The sequence below is a fragment of the Nomascus leucogenys genome, chromosome 10, assembly GCF_006542625.1.
Source record: "Nomascus leucogenys isolate Asia chromosome 10, Asia_NLE_v1, whole genome shotgun sequence".
Classification (NCBI taxonomy): Eukaryota; Metazoa; Chordata; class Mammalia; order Primates; family Hylobatidae; genus Nomascus; species Nomascus leucogenys.
Genome location: NC_044390.1, coordinates 6425288 through 6451474, shown reverse-complemented (window position 1 = coordinate 6451474; position 26187 = coordinate 6425288). Strand labels below are relative to the sequence as shown.

Below are 26187 nucleotides of genomic sequence, written 5' to 3'. Positions count from 1 at the left end.
ATATAGATACCACTTTCATACTGGGTTTACCCCTAATATTTCTCTCCATATCACTCATGTAGATGGTTGTCTTCTGCATTAATCTGGAAATTTTTTGAGAGTAAAGACTGTAAAATACTTATATTTTTTTCGCCACAACTCTATGCAGTAATTTTTTAAAAAAGATCATATTCATGTTTTAAGGTAGCTATTCCATAAAACATATAAAAAGGTAAAAAATATTCTCCTAGTGAATATATGCATATTTAAAAGGACACTGTTATTCAAATTAATCTAATTTGTGGAATACACAGTAGAATGTTTTCCCAATTTTGTTAAATAGTTTTAGTTATATGGTATTTGAATGTAGTGTTTGACTGAATATCTACAAAAATAAAACTCTCTTGACTCATTTATAGATTAATTCTAGAAGCAGGGATTAATATAAAACTGGCAGTGAATAATTTCTGTTTTGCAGTTAGTTTCTGCATTTAAGAAATTGCTTTATGGTTCAGTAACTTGCCCTGAACTTTAGGTATGCTGCCACCAGATGGCATCAGGGTGCCAGGCATAAGGCTTGCAAGCAAAGAATTTGTGTGCTTTCTGAGGCTCAAGGTAATATAGCTCTTTCCTTAAGTTCAAAAAGATTTTCAGACCACTGATTTCCAATTTAGCATAATACATTTCTTTAAAAAAATAGCTGAACTAAAACTCTAAGCCACCCTAAAACATCTTTAGAACAGATATAAATCCTAAGCTATAAAATCACCTACCTCATTATTACTTCTCCTCTCTAGCATCTAATTATTTCCATAATGGCTTATACACCATGAAGGCCTATATGAATCTTATACACCTACCTTAGTGATAGTGTTAACCATTATAATTTACTTTGAATCTTTATTATCAATTTCTGCCATGGCACTGTGTATGTTAGTTTTCAAAATTCTCAATAGTTTTTCTCCAGGTAAAAAAAATCTATCTGGCTTTCCTTTCATCTAAGACAGCAGAAGTTCATCTTCTCAGTATTATCTGAGATCTCCTCTTAAGACCCAAAGTATTTCTCCACTACAGTGGCATGAACAGCGTTTATTTGCATTTCATGTATGTATTTGTGAATATGGGGTACTTTTGCTTTTCTATTTTCTATACTATATAATAATCTACTCGAATATTTCCCCTCTCAAAGCTCTTGGAAGCACAGAGGCAGTTTACCACACTTTAACAGAAATATAGCTGGATTTAAATTTTTTTTTTTTTTTTTTTTTTAGCAACAGGCTCTGCCCTAAATATCTCAAGAAAAGACTTTAAAGAACAAAAATCTTCATGCCAAATTAGCAAGATACAGGAAAAAAGGTAACTGGGCAAAATACAGGGAAAAAAGGTAACTGATTTAATTATAATATATAAAGCTCTGGAACAGATTCTAGGAGGGTTTAGATTTACAGGTGATAAATTGAGAATGAAGCTATATCCCTAACTGCTGAGGCACTACTCTGCTCTGTTCGAAGGTCCTCTGCTTCAAGCACAATGAGGTCTGGGAGGCTGAGGGTTGATGCTGAGGATTGAGGGTCAATGCTCACGTAGCTGGAGAAAAAAGACACCGGCAATTCTGTACCTGAGCACAATCAGAAAAAAAAGGAGGGGAAGTGTTCAGCTTCACCCTGAAAGTTGTTACACAAAGCTGAGAGAGTCTCTCCCTCTCACATTTACCAAGTCCAGGAGTGGGAAGACTTTGAGCAGGAGTAAGCCATGAGGGTTTGGACAAGGCTGGTGGGGAAAAATGATATCTCCTGGGCATACTGGGAAGCTGAGAGTCCAGGGCAGGTGAATGGGGTTGGAGATGGGAATGAGGGAGGGTAGCATCTGAGCAGTAAATCCTGGAACTAGAGTTAGCACATCAAGCAGGGTTATATGCACCCAAGGTAAGTTCTGGCTGGGAGAAGCAGATGGCAACTAAGCTGTGAAAGTAGGCTCCAAGGGACCAGCTCCCAGCCTAACTCTGGGGGAGGGATCTGGGGAAGTAAGAAAAACATAGAGAGGCAAAAGAAAAATAAAATAGGAGGAGAAGAGAAAGGGACGGATCACAAAAAGCTCTTATTTGATTTTGAGTCTCACAGGAAACCCATGAAGCCAGCAGGGCAGATATTTTTTATCCTCTATTTACAAATGAGAAACTGAGTCCCAGAGGGAGTAAGTGACTTTTTTTAAGGTCAACATACCGAGGGGAGGATATAAGATTCAAAGTCAAGTGACCTGATTCCAAGCTAAAGATGAAAGAAGAGAGGGCACATTTGAAACTCTGACACACACACTGTATGTCCTACTCTTTGCTTTATAAACAGTAAGTAAAATTTTCAAATAATGGAAGCTTAGCCTTTTAAGGGTCAAACGGAAGCAGCTTTAGCCACTGTTGAAAAGCATTTCTGAAATGTATTATATTTGCCCTTGCCTCCTTTGAAAACTGACTGTAATCTACTCTCTTCTTGATACACAGGTTATAAATCATAAAAATTTACTACATTTATGAACTTCTAATTCAGAGATACCCTCAGGTTCTATGGAGGCACATGTGTTTTTAAAAAAATTATTTTTTTTTGCTGCCCCACCTAATACATTCATGGCTAGAAATAGCTGTGTAGCAGAATTGGCTGAGTCAGCTCCTTCTTCCCTCCCAGCCAGCTCTTCCTTCTTAAGTGTGTCAGCTGCTGGTCCCTATCTACTGCTTCTGATCAGGTCATTCCCCTTATTAAAATCCTTTAGTGACTCCCTCTAACCACTGGTTGCGGTAGTTTGCAAAACAGGCTGCACATGAAAATCACTTGAGGAGCTTTTAAGACCTCCTGATACCCAGGTGCCAACACCAAAGATTTCAATTCAATTGTTTTAGATATGGGGCCCTCACCTACAGGGGTTAACATAAGTAGCACGAACTTTTGCTTCTGGCCAAGATGGAATAACGGGGGCTAGATTTATCTTTCTAATGGACACAACTAAAGTCCAGATGAATATATTAAACAATGGTTTTCAAGGCAATGGACATGAGGCATTGAAGGACAGTGATCCCTGAGAGATGGAAAACAAACAAAATGAGTTGCATTTGCCTGCAACTGCCCTTGAGAGAATTTCTAGGCCATGGAGCAGAAAGGAAGAATTCAGAAGGAGTCTGCAAGACTCCTTAAATAGAAAAGATGAAGCAGAGAATCCAGGGAGACTAGGGTGGCTAGAGTTTGCCAGGCAGAGTATTAGAGAGCAGGGAGTTCTGATCAGTACATGCATGTGAGGAAATGGTATAAAATCAAATGAAAAACCAGCTGAAAAGATGAGTGGGAATAGTCTTTAAAGCTCAAACTGGACTGGTAAAACTGAGATTTGCAAACTATTCAAACTGGGAAGCCCTGAAATTCAAAGGGCATTGGTCAAGTACTCAGAAGGGTATTGCCCTCGTGGTGGGGAAGTATTGTCAATAGACTGAACAACACTCTGGCCTTGCCTAACGAACCATAAAAGCAAGACCTAAAAGATCAAAGACTATTCAAAGAATTTCCCTGTATCCCAGAGCAATACCTGAAAATATTTGTAGGAATAAAAAAAAAAATCCAGCATCCAACAAGGTAAAATTCATAACGTCTGGCATGTAATAAAAATTACCAGACATGCAAAAAAACAGTAAGGAGAAAAATCAATAAAACCCAAACCTAAACTTTAAACCAGTAACTAACTGTATTCCATATGTTCCACAAGTTGGAGGAAACAGCATGTTTAATAGAGACAGAAAATATAAGAAAGACCCAAGTCTGGCCGGGTGCGGTGGCTCACGCCTGTAATCCCAGCACTTTGGGAGGCCGAGGCAGGCGGATCACAAGGTCAGGAGATCGAGACCATCCTGGCTAACATGGTGAAATCCCGTCTCTACTAAAAATACAAAAAATTAGCTGGGTAAGGTGGCGGGCACCTGTAGTCCCAGCTACTTGGGAGGCTGAGGCAGGAGAATGGCGTGAACCCAGGAGGCGGAGCTTGCAGTGGGCAGAGATCGCGCCACTGCACTCCAGCCTGGGCAACAGAGCGAGACTCTGTCTTAAAAAAAAAAAAAAAAAAAAGAAAAAAGAAAGACCCAAGTCTAATTTGTGAAGATGAAAACTACAATGTCTGAGATAAAAAATACACTGCATAGTAATAGTGACAGATTAGCTATTCTAAGAGATGAGTGAACTTAAAGACATAGCAATAGAAACTATCCAAATGTGTCACAGAGAGAAAAAAGACGGAAAAAAATGAATAAGACATTGGTGAACTGTAGTACAACTTTAAATGACCTAATACTGATGTATTTGGGGTTTCCAAATGAGAGGAGAAATAAGGTGAGTAATAGAAAATATTTTGAGGCCAGATACGGTGGCTTACAACTGTAATCCCAGCACTTTGGGAGGCCAAGGCAGGTGGATCACTTGAGGTCAGGAGTTCAGGACCAGCCTGGCCAACATGGTGAAACCCTATCTCCACTAAAAATACAAAAATTAGCCAGGTGTGGTGTCACGTGCTTGCAGTCCCAGCTACCTGAGAGGCTGAGGCAGGAGAATCGCTTGAACCTGGGAGGCAGAGGTTGCAGTGAGCTGAGATTGTGCCACTGCACTCCAGCCTGGATGACAGAAAAACAAAAAAATTTAAGAGATAATGACTAAAAAATTTCCAAAGTTGATGACAATGATAAGCCTCATATTTAAGAAGCTCAAAAAACTTCACACATAGAAAACATGAAAAAAATGATACCAATGTATGTAATAATCAAATTGCTGTAAACCAGTGAAAAAGACAACACCTTCAGTGCAGCCAGGGGGAAAAAAACTGACCCATTACGTATAGAGGGACAACAAAATGGCAGCAGGTTTCTGGTTAGAAATAAAGCAGAAGAGAGGCTGGTGGAGCAATATCCTTAAAGTACTGTTACCTTAGAATTCTATACCCAGCAAAACTGTGTTTCATGAATGAAGGGAAAATGAAGTATTTTTCAGACATAAAAAAGCTGTGAAAATTTATCACTAGCAGCCTCACACTATAGAATAATGTCAAAGACAGTTCTTCGGGTAGAAGGAAAATGACGCCAGATGGAAATATGGGTCTACATAAAAGAATGAAGAGCTTGGTTGGCTTCAAGGGTGTGTGACCTGTACAGTTATACAAGGTCCTGCAGATAGAAGGGCCTTGTGCTAGCTTTAATGTTTTGATGTTACTGGCTAAAAATCTTTAATAATTTTTGAACAAGGGGCCCTATATTTTCATTTTGCACTGGTAGCTCGCCCTGATGAAGAATACCTTGTAGCCCATAGGGGTGGAGGCAGAGGCTGGAATGCCGAGCTTGGCTCTGAAGATCCAGGCCATATGTTCAGGCATGGAATAGGGAAGAGATGGAGGTGGCTTCTTCAGAGGAAATTTGGAATGTTTTAATTTTAATCACGAGAAGGGTGAATGAACAGATGTCCACTAAAATAAAAATTTTTAAGGTAGCAATTTCTGGGTAATTAGAACACAATTTTCCTTTCTGCACAGAGATAGATCATAAATGGCTATAATTAGAGAGTTTCAATTCTTTCTACAGTTCATTTGTTGCAGAGTGTTCAAAACTGTCTCTTCAGGCCAAAATGCCTTGTTTATTGTGTGTGTGTGTGTGTGTTTTACTATTTCTGATATCAACGCTTTAAATAATGCCTGTTCTGTAATATTGGCCTGGAGGCACTGCAAGAGTGTAAATTCACTTTACATGCAAAAGAAAAGTTATATTACTTCCAATGACATTTTAGTATTTTAGCATTTTATTGTAGTATAATTCTATCCCAGTTTAGGTCAAAGCTCCAAAGTTGAGAGTAGTATAATAAGTGTGGACATGCAAAAGATGCTGAAAGGTAGTAGACATAATAATGTCAGACCTAGCCCATCACCACCCTCCAGAACATACATGAAAGGACTAGAAATCAATGTTAAGTGTGTATTTACTTGGGAGACTGTCCCTCCTAAATGAGGACAAATGTCAGGGTGCTTTTCCCAAAACTTGGGCTGGCTGAGGGAAGCTTCAAGGGAACCTCTGGAACAGCTTGAAATCTGGATGCAAGGGGTGGAGTTGGTAGAGTCCAGAAGCTTTACCTGATATATGCCTGGAAAAGTCTAAAGCTCAGAGGTGGTATCTAGCTGTCCTGAAGGCTTGTGGGGAGCCAGCTGTACTGTATATAGGTATAAATGCAATGCTTAAATCCACAGATAATTTATAAAGTTCGCTCTACACTTGAATACTCACATCCAGTCATTTAGTTGAAGCCTTCAGCTTTGATTAAAGTTGTTAATATTTGAAGTGTTGACTGATGTAACCTCCCTGGTGTGGAAATATGAATATTTCTCATTTATTATGTCCCGTGGTGAAAGCATAACCTTTTACTTAAAATAATTGGTTTGAAAATGGAATTAGAATATTCATCCTCCCCATTCCTCCCCTGCAATTTGTGAATTTAGTAATTATTCTTCTTGGTTATGAGCATAAGTTACCATTTACCTTTATTCAATATGTACACACACACACACACACACACACACACTCTCACAGAATGCAAAAAAAATTAGGAAATAAAGTTGCAACTTTAGCAATGAGAGTGGGGTAGACAGAAGTGTGAGTTTATAATGCTGATCATGAAATAAAAACATCAAAGCAAGCCTAAATCTGATACTCATAGGATGATAGCTCTACTGCATTTAAAGCAAATAAAGTCACATTTCTCAAGAATTAATGCAAAATTAGAAAGTTTCCTTTGAAAATTTCTTAGCACATCTCCAAGTGGTTAACTTTCCTGGGAAAGCTGGAAATTAAATCAACAACATTGAAAGAAAAAAAACTGACAGTCCTAAATTAAACAGTCATGTAAATATAGTTTCCAAAGCTATTAGGCAAGAAGCAAATGATTTTCTAATCAATTTACTTTTGCAAAAATAATGCCAGATTATTTTCATGGGGCATGTGAAATAATTTTCATGGGACACACGTGGATATTGCTACCTTAGCAATCTTATCTAGTTCTACCCAAAGGTATTTAAAAAACAACCACTGATGCTGAAGTTATTTGTAATCATATCAGCAGCCTCCATTCTCTTCCCCTCCACCAGCCGACTTTTGTATCAAAGCCAGGCTACACTTGCACTTCTCTTTTCACTTAACATAGAATAACAGTTACTGGAGCAATCTGGTTCCCTTAAAACTAGCGACTCATTACAATGGTTCAGGATGTGAACTTCCCTAAAATGCTTTGCTCTAAATCAAGGTGACTGTACATTCCCTTTTAGGCTAGAAAACAACAAACTATGCATTCTTAGTATAGGATTATTCAGCCTATATATTATATGAGACTACCTCATATTTGGGTACCTCTCTCATTAGTTGGGATAAACAAAAGTCTTGAATTTGAGATAATTCAAAATCTTTGTAAGCCAAAAGGCATGCACACACTTTGCCTTTTTCTCATTGTAAAACTCAGTAACCCAAAACCATCACATGAACTACCCAATTCTATTGGGCATACAAATTTTGTTTTCTGATTTCCAAGTCTGAAGGTTCATATCAATTTTTGTCCATAATTAACATGGACATAATTAATCTGCTGAGTTCAATGACATACAAATCCTCACCATCAAGAGTGTGAACTTGCCCATAAAGTCGTCACGCGGAAAATTAAATTCAATCAGCTTTACTTTAAGGAAAATATACCGAGTTAGTGGTAGACACAGATGGCATGCTCCAGGCCAGAGGATTTTGGCCTTAAGGTCTAAGAGACAGTGACTATGTTTTCAAATTTTGACACAATGCTTGTGACAGGCACTTCTCCCTGTATTGAAGCCAGAAAACTGTTAAGAGCCAACATGGGTGAAAAAGACCACTTTTCTTTTTTTCTTTTTCTTTTTTTTTTGAGACAGAGTCTTGCTCAGTCGCCCAGGCTGGAGTGCAGTGGCCTGATCTCTGCCCACTGCAAGCTCCGCCTCCCGGGTTCATGCCATTCTCCTGCCTCAGCCTCCCGAGTAGCTGGGACTACAGGCACCCGCCACCACACCTGGCTAATTTTTTTTTTTTTTTTTGTATCATAGAGACAGGGTTTCACCGTGTTAGCCAGGATGGTCTAATCTCCTGGGTTGTCATCCGCCCGCCTCGACCTCCCAAAGTGCTGGGATTACAGGCGTGAGCCACTGCGCCTGGCCAGAAAAGACCAATTTTCTATCTCAACTAGAGGCTGATTGGCCTCATGGGTGGTGGTGGATCAGTCCCTAAGCCCTGGCGGTAAAGCCAGGCGCCGTGATCCCCATAGTCACTGCAGCTGTCTACAAGGTCTGGCTGCAGTCACTAAACAGGGATCTGTAGGCTGCAGGTACCCCCCCAGCACTGGGAAAAGTGAGTGCCCAAGCTTACATCTTAAACACTAGTTTAGGCCTTTGGATTTTGAGAGACATAGAGCCTCACATTGTAAGTGATCCTTACTTCAATGAAAACATATAATAGAGTCCTATTAAAATCCATTCTTTACAATGGGAGATTACTGCTAATGCTAGCTAGGTGAGTGATTCATGTGCTACCTATTATAAATATTAATTCTTCAATGGGTAGCAGTGTGATTCAGAAAATGTTACATAGGGATATTTTTCAAGCTATTCCATTAACTAATTAACTGGGATGCAACTTAAGTTGGAAGCTTGTTTGGTTGATGTATGGAAGGTACCCCTTTAACAAATATCTATGAGTAGCCATGTGATGAGTGTCAAGTTCTTGACAGACAATTGAAATCTTAGCCTGCTGCAACCAAAAAGCAACACTGTTTCAGTTAGTTCCGTTGCCACACAGACTGAATGAAACTAACCAAAGGCTTTATGTTAGACTATGAGTCTCTTCTGAAATAATGATAGCTTTTGTGAGGGCATAAGAAGCAAAAAGTTAAGAAAGAGTTACTTATGGCCATACAATCACATTAATTTATCTATTTAATGTGACTTTTAGATTCAAGAACAATTTCTACACGATGTTCTAGAAAAGACATTATTTTTTTCAGAAAGAATTTTAAAAGCAAGGAATAATTAGTTACTAATAATAATCATCATTTAAAATAAGCAATGGTATATAATGTGTAGAACCTGGACTTTTGGCGAGAAAGTGACATAAAGAGTAGAACAGAGCACTTTTGAACCAGCAGAAACTTATTTGCTTTATCTTTTAGTTCATAAATGCCATTTTTCCTCAATCATTTACTATAAAACTAAAACTATTCTTTAAAAAACTAAGTGATTTCTCATTGTTACTGTTAAAAAGAAATGTGTGCTATGCCAAATATAATTCAAATGAATGACCATTTTATGTTATATTTTCATCTTATTCCTACATTTATGCTAGAAAATAACAAAAATAAGAATGCAATGAGAAAAGTATCAAAATCATTTATGCGGATTTAGTTGATCTCTTTGGGCTTGACTATATGGCAACATATGTTGGCCAGTTTTTACAGGAAATCTATGCTAAGTGTATGAATAAAACAGAGACAACATAAGATTAGACACTAGCTTCAGAAAATAAAATTTTGATAACACAGCAGCCTATTTAGTAAGAATAAAAGCAGTCTCTTGGAGCGTGGGATTTGTATATGTGATTAAGAAATAGAGACAAGGAAACATGATAGAGATAGAAAACTAAAAAAATGATAATTTAAATCTTTAACAGTGAATATGAGCAAAGATCAGAATAGGAACCTATTTATTATCATATCTATATCCTATAACTGAAAAAATTTCCTAAAAAGGAAAACACAAAAATGCTTGGAAGATTTTCTTGGATAATGCAAAATACGCTGAGAGTTCTCTCTTTACCTCTCAGTTCCCCCACATTAAAACTTCAAAAGACAATGACTCTGGAGCTTGAGAGAGATCGATATTTAAAACAGAAGGCGTATCTATAAATCCCCATTGGATGTCCAAACAGTTATAAAAAAAGAAAAATAAAATTTCATTTATCAAGGGTTGAATAGTTAAGGTGTCACTAAGAGACCAACTTACATTAATAAGTTCAACCTCCCAGATTTTTTTCAACAGGTCCATCGATGTGTAGCCATTAATTAGAAAGGCTTTGGTGTAGTCGCCCAGTTCAATGGAATCCAGCCACTCAGCTACAGAGGTGGGATGGTAGCCATCATGCCCAATGGGTCTCATCTGTAATGAAGAAAATTACATCAGGATTAAACTGTATACTTTGTGTCCCAACAACAGAATGCAGACTTCCCCTTGAAAATTTATTTGACATGAAGAACAAATCTTTCTGGAGACGGAAACAAGGAAAAAGAAAACACTTTCTGATGTGTTTTCACAATTCTAAACCATTAATAATTTTCACACTGAATTAGTTTTCAAAATATACCCAGAAATTTCCAATTTAGCTGCTAGATTAACTCTATATTTGGAAGAGCTAAACATATCAAACTTCTGTCATAGACATTATTGGCATTCTGGCGAGTGGAATTAAAAATGATGTCAGTTGAATGGTATTAAATTCGACACGAAAGTCACCAGAAAGTGCACTTTCAACATGTAGATGATAATTCTCATATGCACAGCACCAAAGCATGTGAAAATACTGCATGACTTAAACATTCAAAGGGAATTCGTGCTTATGCAAGACATGTATTGGAGGTAGTGCAAACATGCTGGAGAAACACACTGCTGCGGTGAACCAGTAAAGGAGAGGCCTTTGGGTATTTTAAGACCATGTGTTCTGCATCGACTCTACAGTATGTTAGACATGAATAGAGAACTTGCTGGCAGACAGGCATCTATTTTTTGTCAGCTATATACAGATTTTTAAAAAATAGGAGAACAAAGAAATGTGACAGCAACATAATGTTTCTGAGTTTAAATTGGAGTGTGAAAGTAATTTAAGCAAGAGGAACTTCTGGGTTTAAAATTTTGTATGGATTATTCTGGTCCTTCAGCTTTTATTTGAAATTGTAGCTGAATCTGTGGTTCTTGGTTTTCGAAGTGACTCACTTCTAAAACTTGGGCTGCTTGCGTGCCATGCCGTATATCTAATACTTCAGTTATTAAGGAGGGCTGGCACCTCATCAACCTGATGGGGGCCTTTGGTAAAATTCACGACGGAAACAGCAAGACTGGGCAAAACACAACATAGATTTTCCTCTTCCTTCGATTCAAAGAGAAACATATTAATGGAAATTTATATGATTCTGATTTGCGAGCAGAGAAAAGATTAGTCTGGGCATCAGGGATTCAGATTTTAATCTTAAACATGGTAAGCTTTCTGTCACTATGCACGGTTCTCATTTTTGAGATTCTCCCTACTCCTTCATTTTAAAGTTACTTTTTCTCTTTTCCTGTTGTTCTGCTCCCCATTCTAGTTTCCATTTCAAAGTTTAAATGTTCTCTGTTTTGTTTTATTTTATTTTATTGTTTTTGAGATGGAGTCTTGCTCTGTTGCCCAGGCTGGAGTGCAGTGGTGTGATCTCAGCTCACTGCAACCTCCACCTCCTGGGTTCAAGCAATTCTCATTCCTCAGCCTCCTGAGTAGCTGCAACTACAGGTGAGTGTCACCACGCCTGGCTAATTTTTGTATTTGTCTCTACTAAGAGACAGAGTTTCACCATGTTGGCCAGGCTGGTCTCGAATTCCTGACCTCAAGTGATTCACCTGCCTTGGCTTCCTCCCAAAGTGCTGGGATTACAGGTGTGAGCCACTGCTCCTGGCCTAAATGTTCTCTATTTTAAAGTTAGAGTGCAACTTATTATTTACATTAGTCTGAACTTGGTCAGACTTTTGTACTTCACTTTTACATTGACTGACCCATTTCGGCTACTCATTAAATATTTGTTCATGTAACAGTTAACTCTGTGTTTATTAAGTGGTAGCTACAAATGTAAATGACAACTCAGCATTTGCAGAATGAAAGTTAGTGGCATTCACAAATACCCGGATGTTATGTATGTATAAAATCAGGGGCTGGGACCCAAAAGGGAGGCTCATAGGTATTTGGTACCTTCATATTCTATAGAGAATTACAAAAATATTGGGGCTGGCTACATTCTCCAGGCCTTGTTAAAAGGTGGTTGAACTAACTCTGTTAACCTAAATAATCACTCTGGCCCCAGGAATCTTCCTGACTGCCCCAGTGACATGAAATAAGAAAGAAAGGGAAGAAAGTGAGAAACACTAAGGTTGAAGTTAACTGCTTAGTAGGGAGGTCTTGCCATTAGCCCATCCATAAAGCTGACCACCCAGCAGCAGATACTGGGGACAAGCTTAGGGAGTCTTGATGACTGGATTTGGGTCAAAGTCAGTTGTCTCATACCAGAGAACTGTGCAATGGGGTTACCACAGGTTACCCCCAAGCACTTACACCACACTCTTTTGAGGAAGCAATTAGTGGCCATCTGACACACAGAGGGTGTTGATGGTCAGTGGTGGCCAAAGAATCAGGGAACCCACGACAGGACTGCAAAGAAAATCTAGGTAAGTACAAAGACGTTTGCTTGTCCCTCCAATCCCCCTTTCTTGTCCCAATGCCAGAAAATTTAGAATCAGAAGAGAGAAGTGCCAGTCCCTTGGGGGAAGTCTAAACTTGGGGGAGGGGGAGGTGGTGAGGAAAATAAAACTGGAGGTTTCAAATAAATTGGAACTGAGCCTTCAACATTTTACATGGTTGGAAAGTTATTGGAAATGTCTGAGATGATATTTATAAATAGCAAAGGGAGGGCCAGTTGAGCTTGGTTGAATGATTGGAAAAAAAAAAAAATAAAACAGCAACCATCATATCAGGATTGCACTGAATGCAGGCTGTTCAGTGGTCTGATTACTCCTGTAAGGCAAGTTCTCCCAGACCAATCTTAAAGAGGTGAGAGGGAGGGAAATATTTGGTGGGAGGATGAAAGACAAGGGCAGGGTAGAGAGCACAACTGAGGAGACCTTGGAACTGGGTATGCTGAGGTGTACAGGGCAGTATTCATCCACCCACTCATTCAGTAAATACTTAATCAATGCCTATTCTGATGAATGTTGTGGAAATGGTAGAGAACAAAACAGTCATAGTCTCTCCCTCATGGAGATTATAACTCTTAATTAAAATATGCGAACAGATGACCAATAAGTTAAGAAGGTACTGCATACCTGAAGAGAGGAAACCATTAGAGCCAAATGCAGTTACAAAATTAACTTGACACATATTTAATGATATGCAGAATAGTTACTGTGCTGCACAATAATTTCTTCCAAAGCAATGATCCCATCTGTTCCTTTATTTCTGTCCCTACTGCCATTACCCTGTTTTGGTTCTTGTTAGTGCTTACAAAAACTAATGCAATAGCCTTCTACATGGTCTCCCACCTTTGATCCAGCTTGTATCTTGCTACTACATTAGTCTTCCTAAAAGTCAGACCCTTAAGCGTACCCTTGTATAAAAACCTGTAGTGGCTCCTTCTCGAGAAAAGTCGAAATGTCCTATTCCAGCATTCAAGGCCGATTGAGATCAGCCTAATCTCCCACTCCTCTGCTATTGTGTACCCAATAAATGTAACTAGACGCGTGTATGTTTAAACAGTACATTAAATCGCTAGGCATTCCCTGAAAATGACCTGTATATGACACAGTCATATCTTTGCTAATATAACTTCCCATGCTTGGAATGCTTTTGCCCCTACTTCTGGAGTGATTTCTTCAGGACTGGCGTCTCTTCTTGAGCTCTGAGATGCAAATTTCTAACCATTTGTAGGACATTTCACATAAATGTCCTATAGGTGTCACCAACATAAGTCAAAAACAAATTTAACTCCTTTAGTTCAAAAACAGGCTCTCTTCCTCTTTTCTTCCATTTCAGTTAATGGGCAACTATTATTCCACTGCCCAAGCAGAAGCTTGGGAGTTATCTTACTTTCCTCTTTCTGTTTACTATCATATCTAATTAGGCCAACATGGTCTATCAATTTAATTTCTAAGATGACTCTCAATTCACTTCTCTTCTTCCAAAATGGACTTTGGAATATGACATTCCCAGCAGTGCTACGTACTTGTTGGGTGATCTTTGGCAAGTTACTCTTTGAGCCTGTTTCCTCTTTTTTAGAATAAGCATAATAATACCTATTCCAAGTGTTGTTGTAAAGATTATATGAAATAGGGAATACAAATTGCCTAGCACAGTGATTTGAATATAATAGCTATTCAACAATAACTCTTAGTTCTCCTTTCTCCCCATTGTCCTAAATTAGACCCATGCTTATTTTGAAATTGCATAATATTCTGCCATTGGCTGCTAGTCTTTTCAGCTTCCAATCAAAGCTCTCCTTTCTCATCCCTTCCTACTTCCCCTATTTCCTTCTTTATCTTGTTTTAGAAAAGGTTTGCATCTGCTAACATCTTTACCCCTCTCCCCTTCAGCTGACAGTTATTTTTTAGAAACATATCTAACGAGCTCACTCAAGTCGATTGAACTGTTTATTCCAATTCTTTGTTCTCTTACTGTATTAGAATTATGCCCCTGTGCCCTTTGCCAAGGGATCGACATTATGTCTCAATGTGGCTGGAGTTACTTCCCAGTCTCATCAATGCTGGCCAATAGAATGTGTGAAGTGTCAGTGTGGCAGTTAGAGACGAGGTCTCTTGTGCTCCTGTGTTCTACTAATCTTTCAGTGTTCATATGCTCTCTCATAAGAATAGCAAGTGCTGAGAAGTTGCATAACTCGTGGTTCTAGGAGAAAGATGAAGACTTGTGGAGCAAACCTAAATTTAACCCAACGCTTGGAATCTACCCTAGCTCGATGGGGCTCAGGGAAGTCCAGCTGAAGTTAGCTGAAGCACAGCAGACTCGTGAGTAAGAAAAAAATATTTTTTGTTGTTGTTGCTGTGAACTACTGAAATTTTGATTACAGGGAAAAACTGAATAGAGTCACTCCTTATTTAAAAACCCTTGGTGTTTATCCATTATGCCTGTGGAATATAACTCGACCTTTTAATTTATGAATCTATTGGCAAATGCATCTTCATGAGACTGAGAAAGATTAGGGATGCTGAGTAAGCAAACATCAGTATCCTTCCCAAGCGACCTCATTGTCATGCAGAAACTCTGCATGCTGCATCTTTTTTTTTTTTTTTTTTAAGACAGAGTCTCACTCTGTCACCCAGGCACCCAGGCTGGAATGCAGGGGTGCAATCTTGGCTCACTGCAGCCTCCGCCTCCTAGGTTCAACTAATCCTCTCACCTCAGCCTCCCTAGTAGCTGGGACCACAGGTGTGCACCACTATATCCAGCTAATTTTCTTTTGCATTTTTAGTTGTGACCAGGGTTTCACCGTGTTGCCCAGGCTGGTATCAAACTCCTGAGCTCAAGTGATCTGCCCCCCTCAACCTCCCAAAGTGTTGGGATTACAGGCACAAGCCACTGCCCCTGCCCTATATGCTGCATCTTTATTAACCCTAAACTAAGTAGTTCTTTATTGTATGAGTTTGATTTTTAGGACATAATCCACTGTATATGTAATATGCCTCCACACCTTTGCTCATGCCATTCCCTCTGCTAGGAATACAGTTTCTACTTTTTCTCCTAATGAAATTCTATCTATCCTTAAAAGGTCCCATTTAAACATTACCTCCTGTGTGAATCTTTCTCTAATGTTACCATTATTCCCCCGAAAAATCATATCTTCTGCTAGATTTCTGTAGTATTTTCCATAGAGTTCTATCATAGTATTATTAAAGTCTGCTTTCAATAATAGAGAAGTGAGTATCTGTCTTCTTCATTGGACTGCCTACCCCTTGGTGAAGAAATGAGGTGTTAATCATTTTTGAAGTCCCTAAATCGTCCAGCAGAGCATCTCACACATGGCAAGCATATGCTAAATGTTCGTTAAATTAAGTGACTTAATGAATACATGAAGACAAAATGACAAATTCATTTCAGTGGCTTGGTATCTGTTTGTAGGAGAGATTTGTATTTTGTACTCCATATTATGAAAACTAAGGTTATCTTTTCCTGCCTAACAATAACATTCATAACTATTTAAAACCTCCATATATCAAGAACCAATTCCAGATAGGATATTGTGTTACAGAATGCAATGGACTTTGTTTCCATAGCACAGAAGACTTGATTCTATTAGCCATGTAGCCATGGGCAAGTCACTTCATCTCTCTAAGCTTCAGTGGTGTCAGCTAAAAAATGAAGGTGTTGGACCAAAGATCTCAAAGCTGCTTTATAATTCCTAAATTTTGCAATTCCATGACTTGTAAATTAATTTTAAATTAGTATCCTATTTGTTTGCCCAGGAAAGAAAAAATAAGCCCAAAGACAAAACTAAAATTCATATATATATATATATACACATATATCTGACAGGACATGTAGACTAAAGGTCAGATGGCATTCACATTTCTTTTATGTATCTTCAGCAGTACCCACAGGGAGCACTGTGACTGCATTCTCAAATTAGCAATGATGAAACTCTTTTTCCAGCAGGAACATCTGGCAAGACAGGGCTAGGAAGTGACAGCTCCATGGGCCTGCCAGGCCAGCAGTGCTGCTAAGCATGAACGGAAGTCAGGCTAACTCTATAATCTGAGAGGCAGAGTGGTGAGCAGGCAGCAGGCATTCATTACAGAGGCTCGCAAAAAGGCAATTTGATTCAATTAGTTGAATTCCAAAGTCTGGAAAAACCTAAGCTGAGACAGAAATTCGAGATAGCAGTGAAGCTTTAGTCTTGGGAAAATCGAGATATATTAACATATTTTTTTACCTTGTTACCTTTACCTTTACCTTACAATGCCTTCCTTGTTCTTGTTCCACCCAAATGACTTTCCTCCAGGAATTTTTTAGAGCATACTTGGCCTCAGAGAGAGTATGCTGTGAACATCACAGGTGGTACAGCAGGCAGAGAAACCACAGGACAGTGCTCTGTGGAGTTCTGGGGTTGAGGGGGGTCAGCTACGGGGCAGCTGAACAACCCATGCTCTGAGACTGCTTGATCGACTTCAACCAGAGTAACTCTTATTTTATGCGTTTTATGCAAGTAAGAGGAAGAAAGGTTTTCTCGCCTTTAAAAAGAAATGTTTGAAAACCACGAATCTAGAAGACTTTTGTAAGATTACATGATCACTATGGTTTTATTTTCTCTTAACTTTTTAGCTTTATTTGAAATATTATGGATCTGTTATATATATGTGGTTTTTTATATATATATACATATACATATACACACACACACACACACACACACACACACACACACACATATATATATATAGAGAGAAAGACAGAGAGAGAGAGAGAGCCTGTCATTCCATCATTCTTTCTCTTTGCCTGAAGCTAGCATTTTCTGTGCAGATAAGGATAATATCTTATGAGATGACAGAGCCACAAGATGGAAGGTATAGCAGGAGGAAGGCAATAAAAACAGGTAAAAAAAATAAAAAGAGAGAGAAAGGTGATATACATTATAATAGCTTTGGGATTAAATGAGAAAAGTAGTTCTTGATGGGACAACTTATTAACCTAGAATTATGATATTGGCATGGTATTTAGAACAAGAGGATAAGAAACCCCGAAAAGCCAATAATGGATTAGACAGGTATTTTTATGTCCAAAGTGTTAGAAAATTGAGAAAAAGACTACTTGTTGTTCCCTTAAAATTGTCCTCTCTTCTTCCACATAATGGGGTTAAATTGGGTTCATGCCTGCCGGACTAGAGACAAGATACATCAGCTTCTTTTCTGGTTGCTGCTGTGAAAATATGGTTGAGCCTGTGGAATGCTAATGAAAGTGTTGCATGTAGCTTCCAGGTCACCTCTAGCTAAAAGAAGTTCCTTGACCTAGAATTCCTCTTTTTTCTTCATCTTCCTATAAGCTGGAACATCAGTGCCTGCAGTCCAGCTTTGACTACACAGGCAAAACAAGACCCTGGAGTTTGGGAAATGCTTCTCAGACCTCAACGTGCTTAGGAATCATGCAGAGAATCTTATTAGCAGATGATTCTAATTCCGTTATTTGGAGGGAGGATTGGAGATTCTGCATTTCTAACCAGCTTCCTGGTGATGCTAATGCTGTCAGTCCATGGACCACACTTTGAGTAGTAGTGCTTTGGAGGATGACAGAGCAACAAATAGAAGGTCCTCGTTCCTTCCAGAATTGCATAGAGCAAAGCCACCTTGTAAACCTGCACTGCTCATTTCAAGACTATTATATGAGAGAAATTAATATTCCATTCTTTAAACCACTATATTATGAATGTCTCTATTTCAGTATCATAGCCTTTCCTTGAATACAAATATAACTAAAAATAAGGCAGTTTCGCGTAGAACATTTAAATGAAGCCTGTACTTCCATTTGACATTACATTGCATTATCTCTTGTTTTGTGGGGCCATAAGTTTTCACATTTGTTATCGTTAAAGAAGCTTCATTTCCTTTAACTGTGTTTGTTGGCATTTCTCTGTCAGTCACAGCGTCATCCCTTTGTAACAACTATGCAAGGGATAAGAGGGCAAAAATGCAGGGAAACCCCAAGTTTCTAGCTTGGATATCTGGGCAAATGGTGGTGTTACCAGCTAAAAGAGAAAAGAAAACAGACTGGGATGACATGAATAATTTTGAGACATGAGAAATTTAGGATGCTATGCTGTGGAATGGCACTTTAAATTTGGAGAAGTCTGGGGAGACATGCAGCCTTGGGCATCATCAAAGTACAGGTGAGAGTGTTGGCAACTTCACTTATTAGCTATCTGACCTTGAGTAAATTACTCATACTTCCTAAGCATCCATTTTCTGATTAGTAATGTGAAAGATTAAAAGAATATGTATCACTGAGGGTTGCCATATGTATTCAATGAAACTACACAAGGAGAATTTAGCACAATACTTGGCACACAGAAGCACTCAATAAATCTTTGTTATTTTTATTGTGAGAGCTGAAATCACGCACAGGTAGGACTGCAGAGGTGACTTTGTAGTGTGAGAAGAGAAGTGGCCCGAGAATGAACCAACACTTTCAATGAATAAGGAACGGATAAGAATAATACTCAGGAGACCAAAGAAGGAATGGTCAGGACAAGAAGAGAAATGGGGGAAATAAGAGTGTCAAGGAGAGTGTGGTCAGCAGTGAGGGAATGCTGCAGAGAAGTCTAATAAAATGATGAAGGAGAAGCGTTTGTGGGATCACAAATAGGTCATTGGAAATAGGTCACCAGACACCTCACTGAGAAGAGCACAGAAGCTGAGCTGCCCTAGGTTGGGGTGTGAGGTAGAGACGAGGAAGTGGTTAAGTGCAATCTAGATCATCCTTTTGGGGAGTTTGTATGGGAAGAAAAGGGGGAGATGAGATTTTAGAAAGCACAGAGGAAAACACACGGAAAGGGGTAAGAAATGAGGACTCAGGGTTGAGAAGGGTCAGAGTCATAAAACAGTAAGTTCCAGGGTGCAGTGGAGATTGCAGGGGAGGGCTTGCCTTTTGCTTTGACACTTTCTTGAAATTATAGATCTGACAAGGATAGTTGGAGCTAACTTCAGGGTGAATGCTCTGTGTTCAAACGGTGCGAGTGTCTGGAAGCTACATGGTTTAGACTTGGTGAGAGCTGGATGCTTGTATGTGAAGTACATGTGACCTTCTGGTGGAGGTCCACACGTGGGCAAGGGCTGTCACCCGTGTCGTCTTCACTCCTCGGATACAAACACAGCAACCTATCATTTACATAGACCCACCAGTGCCAATATCCCTGATGTGCCAGGCTCAGCTACTTAAACTTGCCTAGGAAGCTGCCATGGACCGTGGCTTCTCTTCACCCACCTGGATGTACTTTGTACACTCAGATTTCCTGCCTGATACGGCTTTTGTAATACAGATAGCTGATATCGTCAGGTACTTCCCTCTATTCTGGCTCCTTGTTCTAGACTCTTCTGCTCTGTCCTGCTGCTACCCAAGTCTTGGACTAACAGCAGTCCTGAAAATAAACGAGGACAAGCAGTGCTAGCAGACGGTGTGCTGCCAAGTCCAAATGCAGGTCTATCAAGTAGTGTGAGGATCAAATCTCCAACAGGCTGTGAGACCTGGGCTGAGACATCACTGTGCTGTTTCGTCAGTGGCTCTTCAAAGGCTGACTGAACATAAAAGAGAAAGGCTGATCTTCTGACCATGGGGCCCCAGAAAAAAGTCTACCCATCACCATCTGAGTGCTAACTATGGCAGTGCAACTTTGCTGGGAGGGACATTTCCAAAATGCTGAGCACTGTTAATGATAAGAACATCACTTAACAACGACATGGGACTTTAAAGGGCCTCAAGTGATTTCACGCATGTCACCTCAGTTGTAAAGTGTTTTAGGTGATCTTTAGGAAGACGCCCTTTAAGGAGTCTGAGAGCCTGAGTATCCCATATAATTATATTCCTTCTGTGGAAATGGAAAGGATTAATATACTGTGACTTCTGTTGGAAAGCAAGGACTGATAAACTCTCTGTGTTGTGCATCTGTAGCAAGGGAGGTATACATGTACAAATACGTCTGCTACTTGCAGCTCCTTTGTTTACAATTAGACTCTGTTATGGATACAATTTCTATAAAAGAATAAAGAGAAACATAAACCCTCAGAAGTAAGAAAACTGTGTCTGATGTCACTATGGACTCACAGCTACAGAAAGTGGTAACCCCTCTATTATTTTTCCCACCACCGACTGAGCCTCACTGATTTGGGGTTCCTTGACTGTTCAGATATTGAAGACTCCCAGCTGTAGGCATAAGGCAGAAGCAGTGAAGAAATAGTATCTGGATATTACCTGATACTATATTTTTGGGAAATAAGGGGAAAGGACAGTGCTTTGGACTAGACACTGTCTCTTAATGGTCTAGGTTTTCTATTTCGCGAAGAAGAGAAATGAATTAAGGTCTAGCCCAGAGAGGGCCTGAGGTATCCCTAATTTTGAAAAGTCTTAGATCATGGAGTAAAACAGAAGTGACGCAATGGACGACAATGAAGGACTAGATTAAAAAATGTTTTCAAGACACATAGGGGATCAGCTTCCAACAGCACAGAATAGCCTAGAAGCACTAGACTGGCCCCATCTCTAGTCATCAGGGATAGGGGGCGCCCCCTCTGGATAAAGGCACTGGGAAGACTACAAGTTAAAGGAGTTAAGTTGCCAACGCAGCCAAGTTCTATAAAGCATCCTTGGGAAAAAAGGTCAACCACTACAGCAACAACTACAAAACAATCTGTCTTATTTCAAGTCGTGTGTGTGAGCTACTAGTCAGGCACTGCTCTTTTTAGCTTCATCTGTGCCCAGAGAGATTAACTCTATCTGTAGCAGCACTTGAGAAATGCTATCTGCCACGTAGGATCTGTGTGGGATGCAGATGAAAAGACCAGTAGAGCCATAACACAGTAGACATATAACATGGTCCTTGGGGTTGAATTATTTTATTGAATGGTTTTGTTGTACCTCTCCCTGAAGCTTTGGGTGAAAGAGATGTTTTTAAAAATTTAATAAAAGGAAATGTTTTTACCATCTTTTCATTTCTAAAATTCTTGCTGAGGTAATGTTGACCCTAGAGCCTTTTGTTAAACATCACTATTTGTTTTGATATGTTTCCTTGTTGCAAAGCTTTTTTTATGAAGCAAGAGTTCAGATTAAAGATGAACAGAGGATTTACTGCAACTAGAATAAGGTGCTGAACAATGTTCACTAGCATTCACATTTCCAAGCTCTACTAGTGATGTGAACTATATTTAGAAAAAAGACATGGGGTCTCTTTTTTTCTCTGACAGTGCATGTTTTCTGACATTCATGCAGCTATTTGGTGGTTATATAGTACACTGCTTTGCTCTTCAAACAGAAACTTTAAATGCTACTATTAATCAGGAATATCATTTGCATATTTTTAGTCTCAACTAAAATAATTTCCCCAAACTTGAGTCTTCAGAAGGTAATGAATGCCCTGAATGTCAATTCTATTTATTTGATATTTAAAAACCATGTCCTTTCTCAGAGCCTCCAGGCACGTGCATAATAACATCATCCACAGAAGTACTTCAAGCAGAGAAATGTACCACACAACCAGAGTTAGCAATATACAAATGAATAACTTATGTTCTACCTGGGTAGGGCAGTACAAAACATATCATTCACATGGTGGTCAAACATGAGTATACTCACATTCACTTAGGGAGTTACAAAAATGAGGACCTACCATCCATTCCATCCATCTGTCCATCCATCCATCCATCCATCCATCCATCCATCCATCCCTCCCATCCATCCATCCATCCATCCACCCACTTATTTACTCAACAAATACTAACAGTGTGCTTGCTATATTCTAAGCACTGTTCTGGATGTGTCAGTGAACAAAACAGATGAAGGTGCCAGTCCTTGTGGAGTTTACCTTGTAAGTGGGGAAGACAGATAATAATTAATAAGCATAATAAATAAAGTATATAGTCTGTTAGAAGGTGATAAGTGCTGTGAAAAAAGAGAAAGTACAGGGTGGAGCCAAGATGGCCGAATAGGAACAGCTCCGGTCTCCAGCTCCCAGCCCCAGCGACACAGAAGACGGATGATTTCTGCATTTCTGCTTGAGGTACTGGCTTCATCTCACTAGGGAGTGCCTAACAGTGGGTACAGGACAGTCGGTGAAGCGCACTGCACGCGAGCCGAAGCAGGGCGAGGCATTGCCTCAAGGGAAGCGCAAGGGGTCAGGGAGTTCCCTTTCCTAGTCAAAGAAAGGGGAAACAGACGGCACCTGGAATATCGGGTCAGTCCCATCCTAATACTGCGCTTTTCCAATGGGCCTGGAAAATGGCACACTAGGAGATTGTGTCCCGCACCTGGCTCGGAGGATCCTATGCCCACGGAGTCTCGCTGATTGCTAGCACAGCAGTCTGAGATCAAGCTGCAAGGCGGCAGCGAGGCTGGGGGAGGGGCGCCCGCCATTGCCTAGGCTTGCTTAGGTAAACAAAGCAGCCAGGAAGCTCGAACTGGGTGGAGCCCACCACAGCTCAAGGAGGCCTGCCTGCCTCTGTAGGCTCCACCTCTGGGGGCAGGGCACAGACAAACAAAAACTCAGCAAGAACCTCCACAGACTTAAATGCCCCTGTCTGACTGACAGCTTTGAAGAGAGTAGCCCAGCACGCAGCTGGAGAACTGAGAACGAACAGACTGCCTCCTAAAGTGGGTCCCTCACCCCTGAGCAGCCTAACTGGGAGGCACCCCCCCAGTAGGGACAGACTGACACCTCATTCAGCCGGGTACTCCTCTGAGACAAAACTTTCAGAGGAACTATCAGACAGCTGAATTTGTGGTCTCACGAAAATCCGCTGTTCTGCAGCCACCGCTGCTGACACCCAGCCAAACAGGGTCTGGAGTGGACCTCTAGTAAACTCCAACAGACCTGCAGCTGAGGGGCCTGTCTGGTAGAAGGAAAACTAACAAACAGAAAGGACATCCACACCAAAAACCCATCTGTACATCACCATCATCAAAGACAAAAAGTAGATAAAACCACAAAGATGGGGAAAAAACAGAGCACAAAAACTGGAAACTCTAAAAAACAGAGCACCTCTCCTCCTCCAAAGGAACGCAGTTCCTCACCAGCAACGGAACAAAGCTGGATGGAGGATGACTTTGACGAGTTGAGAGAGGAAGGCTTCAGATGATCAAACTACTCTGAGCTACGGGAGGAAATTCAAAACAATAGCAAAGAAGTTAAAAACTTTGAAAAAAAATTAGAAGAATGGATAACTAGAATAACCAATGGAGAGAAGGGCTTAAAGGAGCTGATGGAGCTGAAAGCCAAGTTTCGAGAACTACGCGAAGATTGCAGAAGTCTCAGTAGCAGATGCGATCAACTGGAAGAAAGGGTATCGCTGATGGAAGATGAAATGAATGAAATGAAGAGAGAAGGGAAGTTTAGAGAAAAAAGAATAAAAAGAAATGAACAAAGCCTCCAAGAAATTTGGGACTATGTGAAAAGACCAAACCTATGTCTGATTGGTGTACCTGAAAATGATGGGGAGAATGGAACCAAGTTGGAAAACACTCTGCAAGATATTATCCAGGAGAACTTCCCCAATCTAGCAAGCAGGCCAGCATTCAGATTCAGGAAATACAGAGAACGCCACAAAGATACTCCTCGAGAAGAGCAACTCCAAGACACATAATTGTCAGATTCACCAAAGTTGAAATGAAGGAAAAAATGTTAAGGGCAGCCAGAGAGAAAGGTCGGGTTACCCACAAAGGGAAGCCCATCAGACTAACAGCTGATCTCTCAGCAGAAACTCTACAAGCCAGAAGAGAGTGGGGGCCGATATTCAACATTCTTAAAGAAAAGAATTTTCAACCCAGAATTTCCTATCCCGCCAAACTAAGCTTCATAAGTGAAGGAGGAATAAAATACTTTACAGACAAGCAAACGCTGAGTGATTTTGTCACCACCAGGCCTGCCCTAAAAGAGCTCCTGAAGGAAGCACTAAACATGGAAAGGAACAACCGGTACCAGCCACTGCAAAAACACGCCAAATTGTAAAGACCATCGAGGCTAGGAAGAAACTATAGCAACTAACGAGCAAAATACCAACTAACATCATAATGACAGGATCAGATTCACACATAACAATATTAACGTTTAATGTAAATGGGCTAAATGCTCCAATCAAAAGACACAGACTGGCAAACTGGATAAGGAGTCAGGACCCATCAGTGTGCTGTATTCAGGAAACCCATCTCACGTGCAGAGACACACATAGACTCAAAATAAAGGGATGGAGGAAGATCTATCAAGCAACTGGATAACAAAAAAAGGCAGGGGTTGCAATCCTAGTCTCTGATAAAATAGACTTTAAACCAACAAAGATCAAAAGAGACAAAGAAGGCCATTACATAATGGTAAAGGGATCCATTCAACAAGAAGAGCTAACTATCCTAAATATATATGCACCCAACACAGGAGCACCCAGATTCATAAAGCAAGTCCTCAGTGACCTACAAAGGGACTTAAACTCCCACACAATAATAACGGGAGATTTTAACACCCCACTGTCAACATTAGACAGATCAACGAGACAGAAAGTTAACAAGGATATCCAGGAATTGAACTCAGCTCTACATAAAGTGGACCTAATAGACATCTACAGAACTCTCCACCCCAAGTCAACAGAATATACATTCTTTTCAGCACCACGCCACACCTATTCCAAAATTGACCACATAGTTGGAAGTAAAGCTCTCCTCAGCAAATGTAAAAGAACAGAAATTATAACAAACTGTCTCTCAGACCACAGTGCAATCAAACTAGAACTCAGGATTAAGAAACTCACTCAAAACCGCTCAACTACATGGAAACTGAACAACCTGCTCCTGAATGACTATTGGGTACATAATGAAATGAAGGCAGAAATAAAGATGTTCTTTGAAACCAACGAGAACAAAGACACAACATACCAGAATCTCTGGGACACGTTCAAAGCAGTGTGTAGAGGGAAATTTATAGCACTAAATGCCCACAAGAGAAAGCAGGAAAGATCCAAAATTGACACCCTAACATCACAATTAAAAGAACTAGAAAAGCAAGAGCAAACACATTCAAAAGCTAGCAGAAGGCTAGAAATAACTAAAATCAGAGCAGAACTGAAGGAAATAGAGACACAAAAAACCCTTCAAAAAATTAATGAATCCAGGAGCTGGTTTTTTGAAAAGATCAACAAAATTGATAGACCGCTAGCAAGACTAATAAAGAAGAAAAGAGAGAAGAATCAAATAGATGCAATAAAAAACGAAAAAGGGGATATCACCACCGATCCCACAGAAATACAATCTACCATCAGAGAATACTACAAACACCTCTATGCAAATAAACTAGAAAATCTAGAAGAAATGGATAAATTCCTCGACAAATACACCCTCCCAAGACTAAACCAGGAAGAGGTTGAATCTCTGAATAGACCAATAACAGGTTCTGAAATTGTGGCAACAATCAATAGCTTACCAACCAAAAAGAGTCCAGGACCTGATGGATTCACAGCTGAATTCTACCAGACGTACAAGGAGGAACTGGTACCATTCCTTCTGAAACTATTCCAATCGATAGAAAAAGAGGGAATCCTCCCTAACACATTTTATGAAGCCAGCATCGTCCTGATACCAAAGCCTGGCAGAGACATAACCAAAAAAGA

The 26187-nt window shown here is 39.9% G+C and overlaps 1 protein-coding gene across 18 annotated transcripts in view; it reads right to left on the bottom strand.

Moving 5' to 3' along the window:
- Window positions 1-26187, bottom strand: part of ANKS1B (ankyrin repeat and sterile alpha motif domain containing 1B) — a 1250661-nt gene that overhangs the window by 316174 nt on the left and 908300 nt on the right. For all 18 annotated transcript variants that reach the window (XM_030819772.1, XM_030819768.1, XM_030819762.1 and 15 more), the window contains one exon: window positions 10045-10197. In XM_030819772.1, the coding sequence (XP_030675632.1) occupies window positions 10045-10197 (153 nt within the window). The remainder of the gene's footprint in view (window positions 1-10044; window positions 10198-26187) is intronic.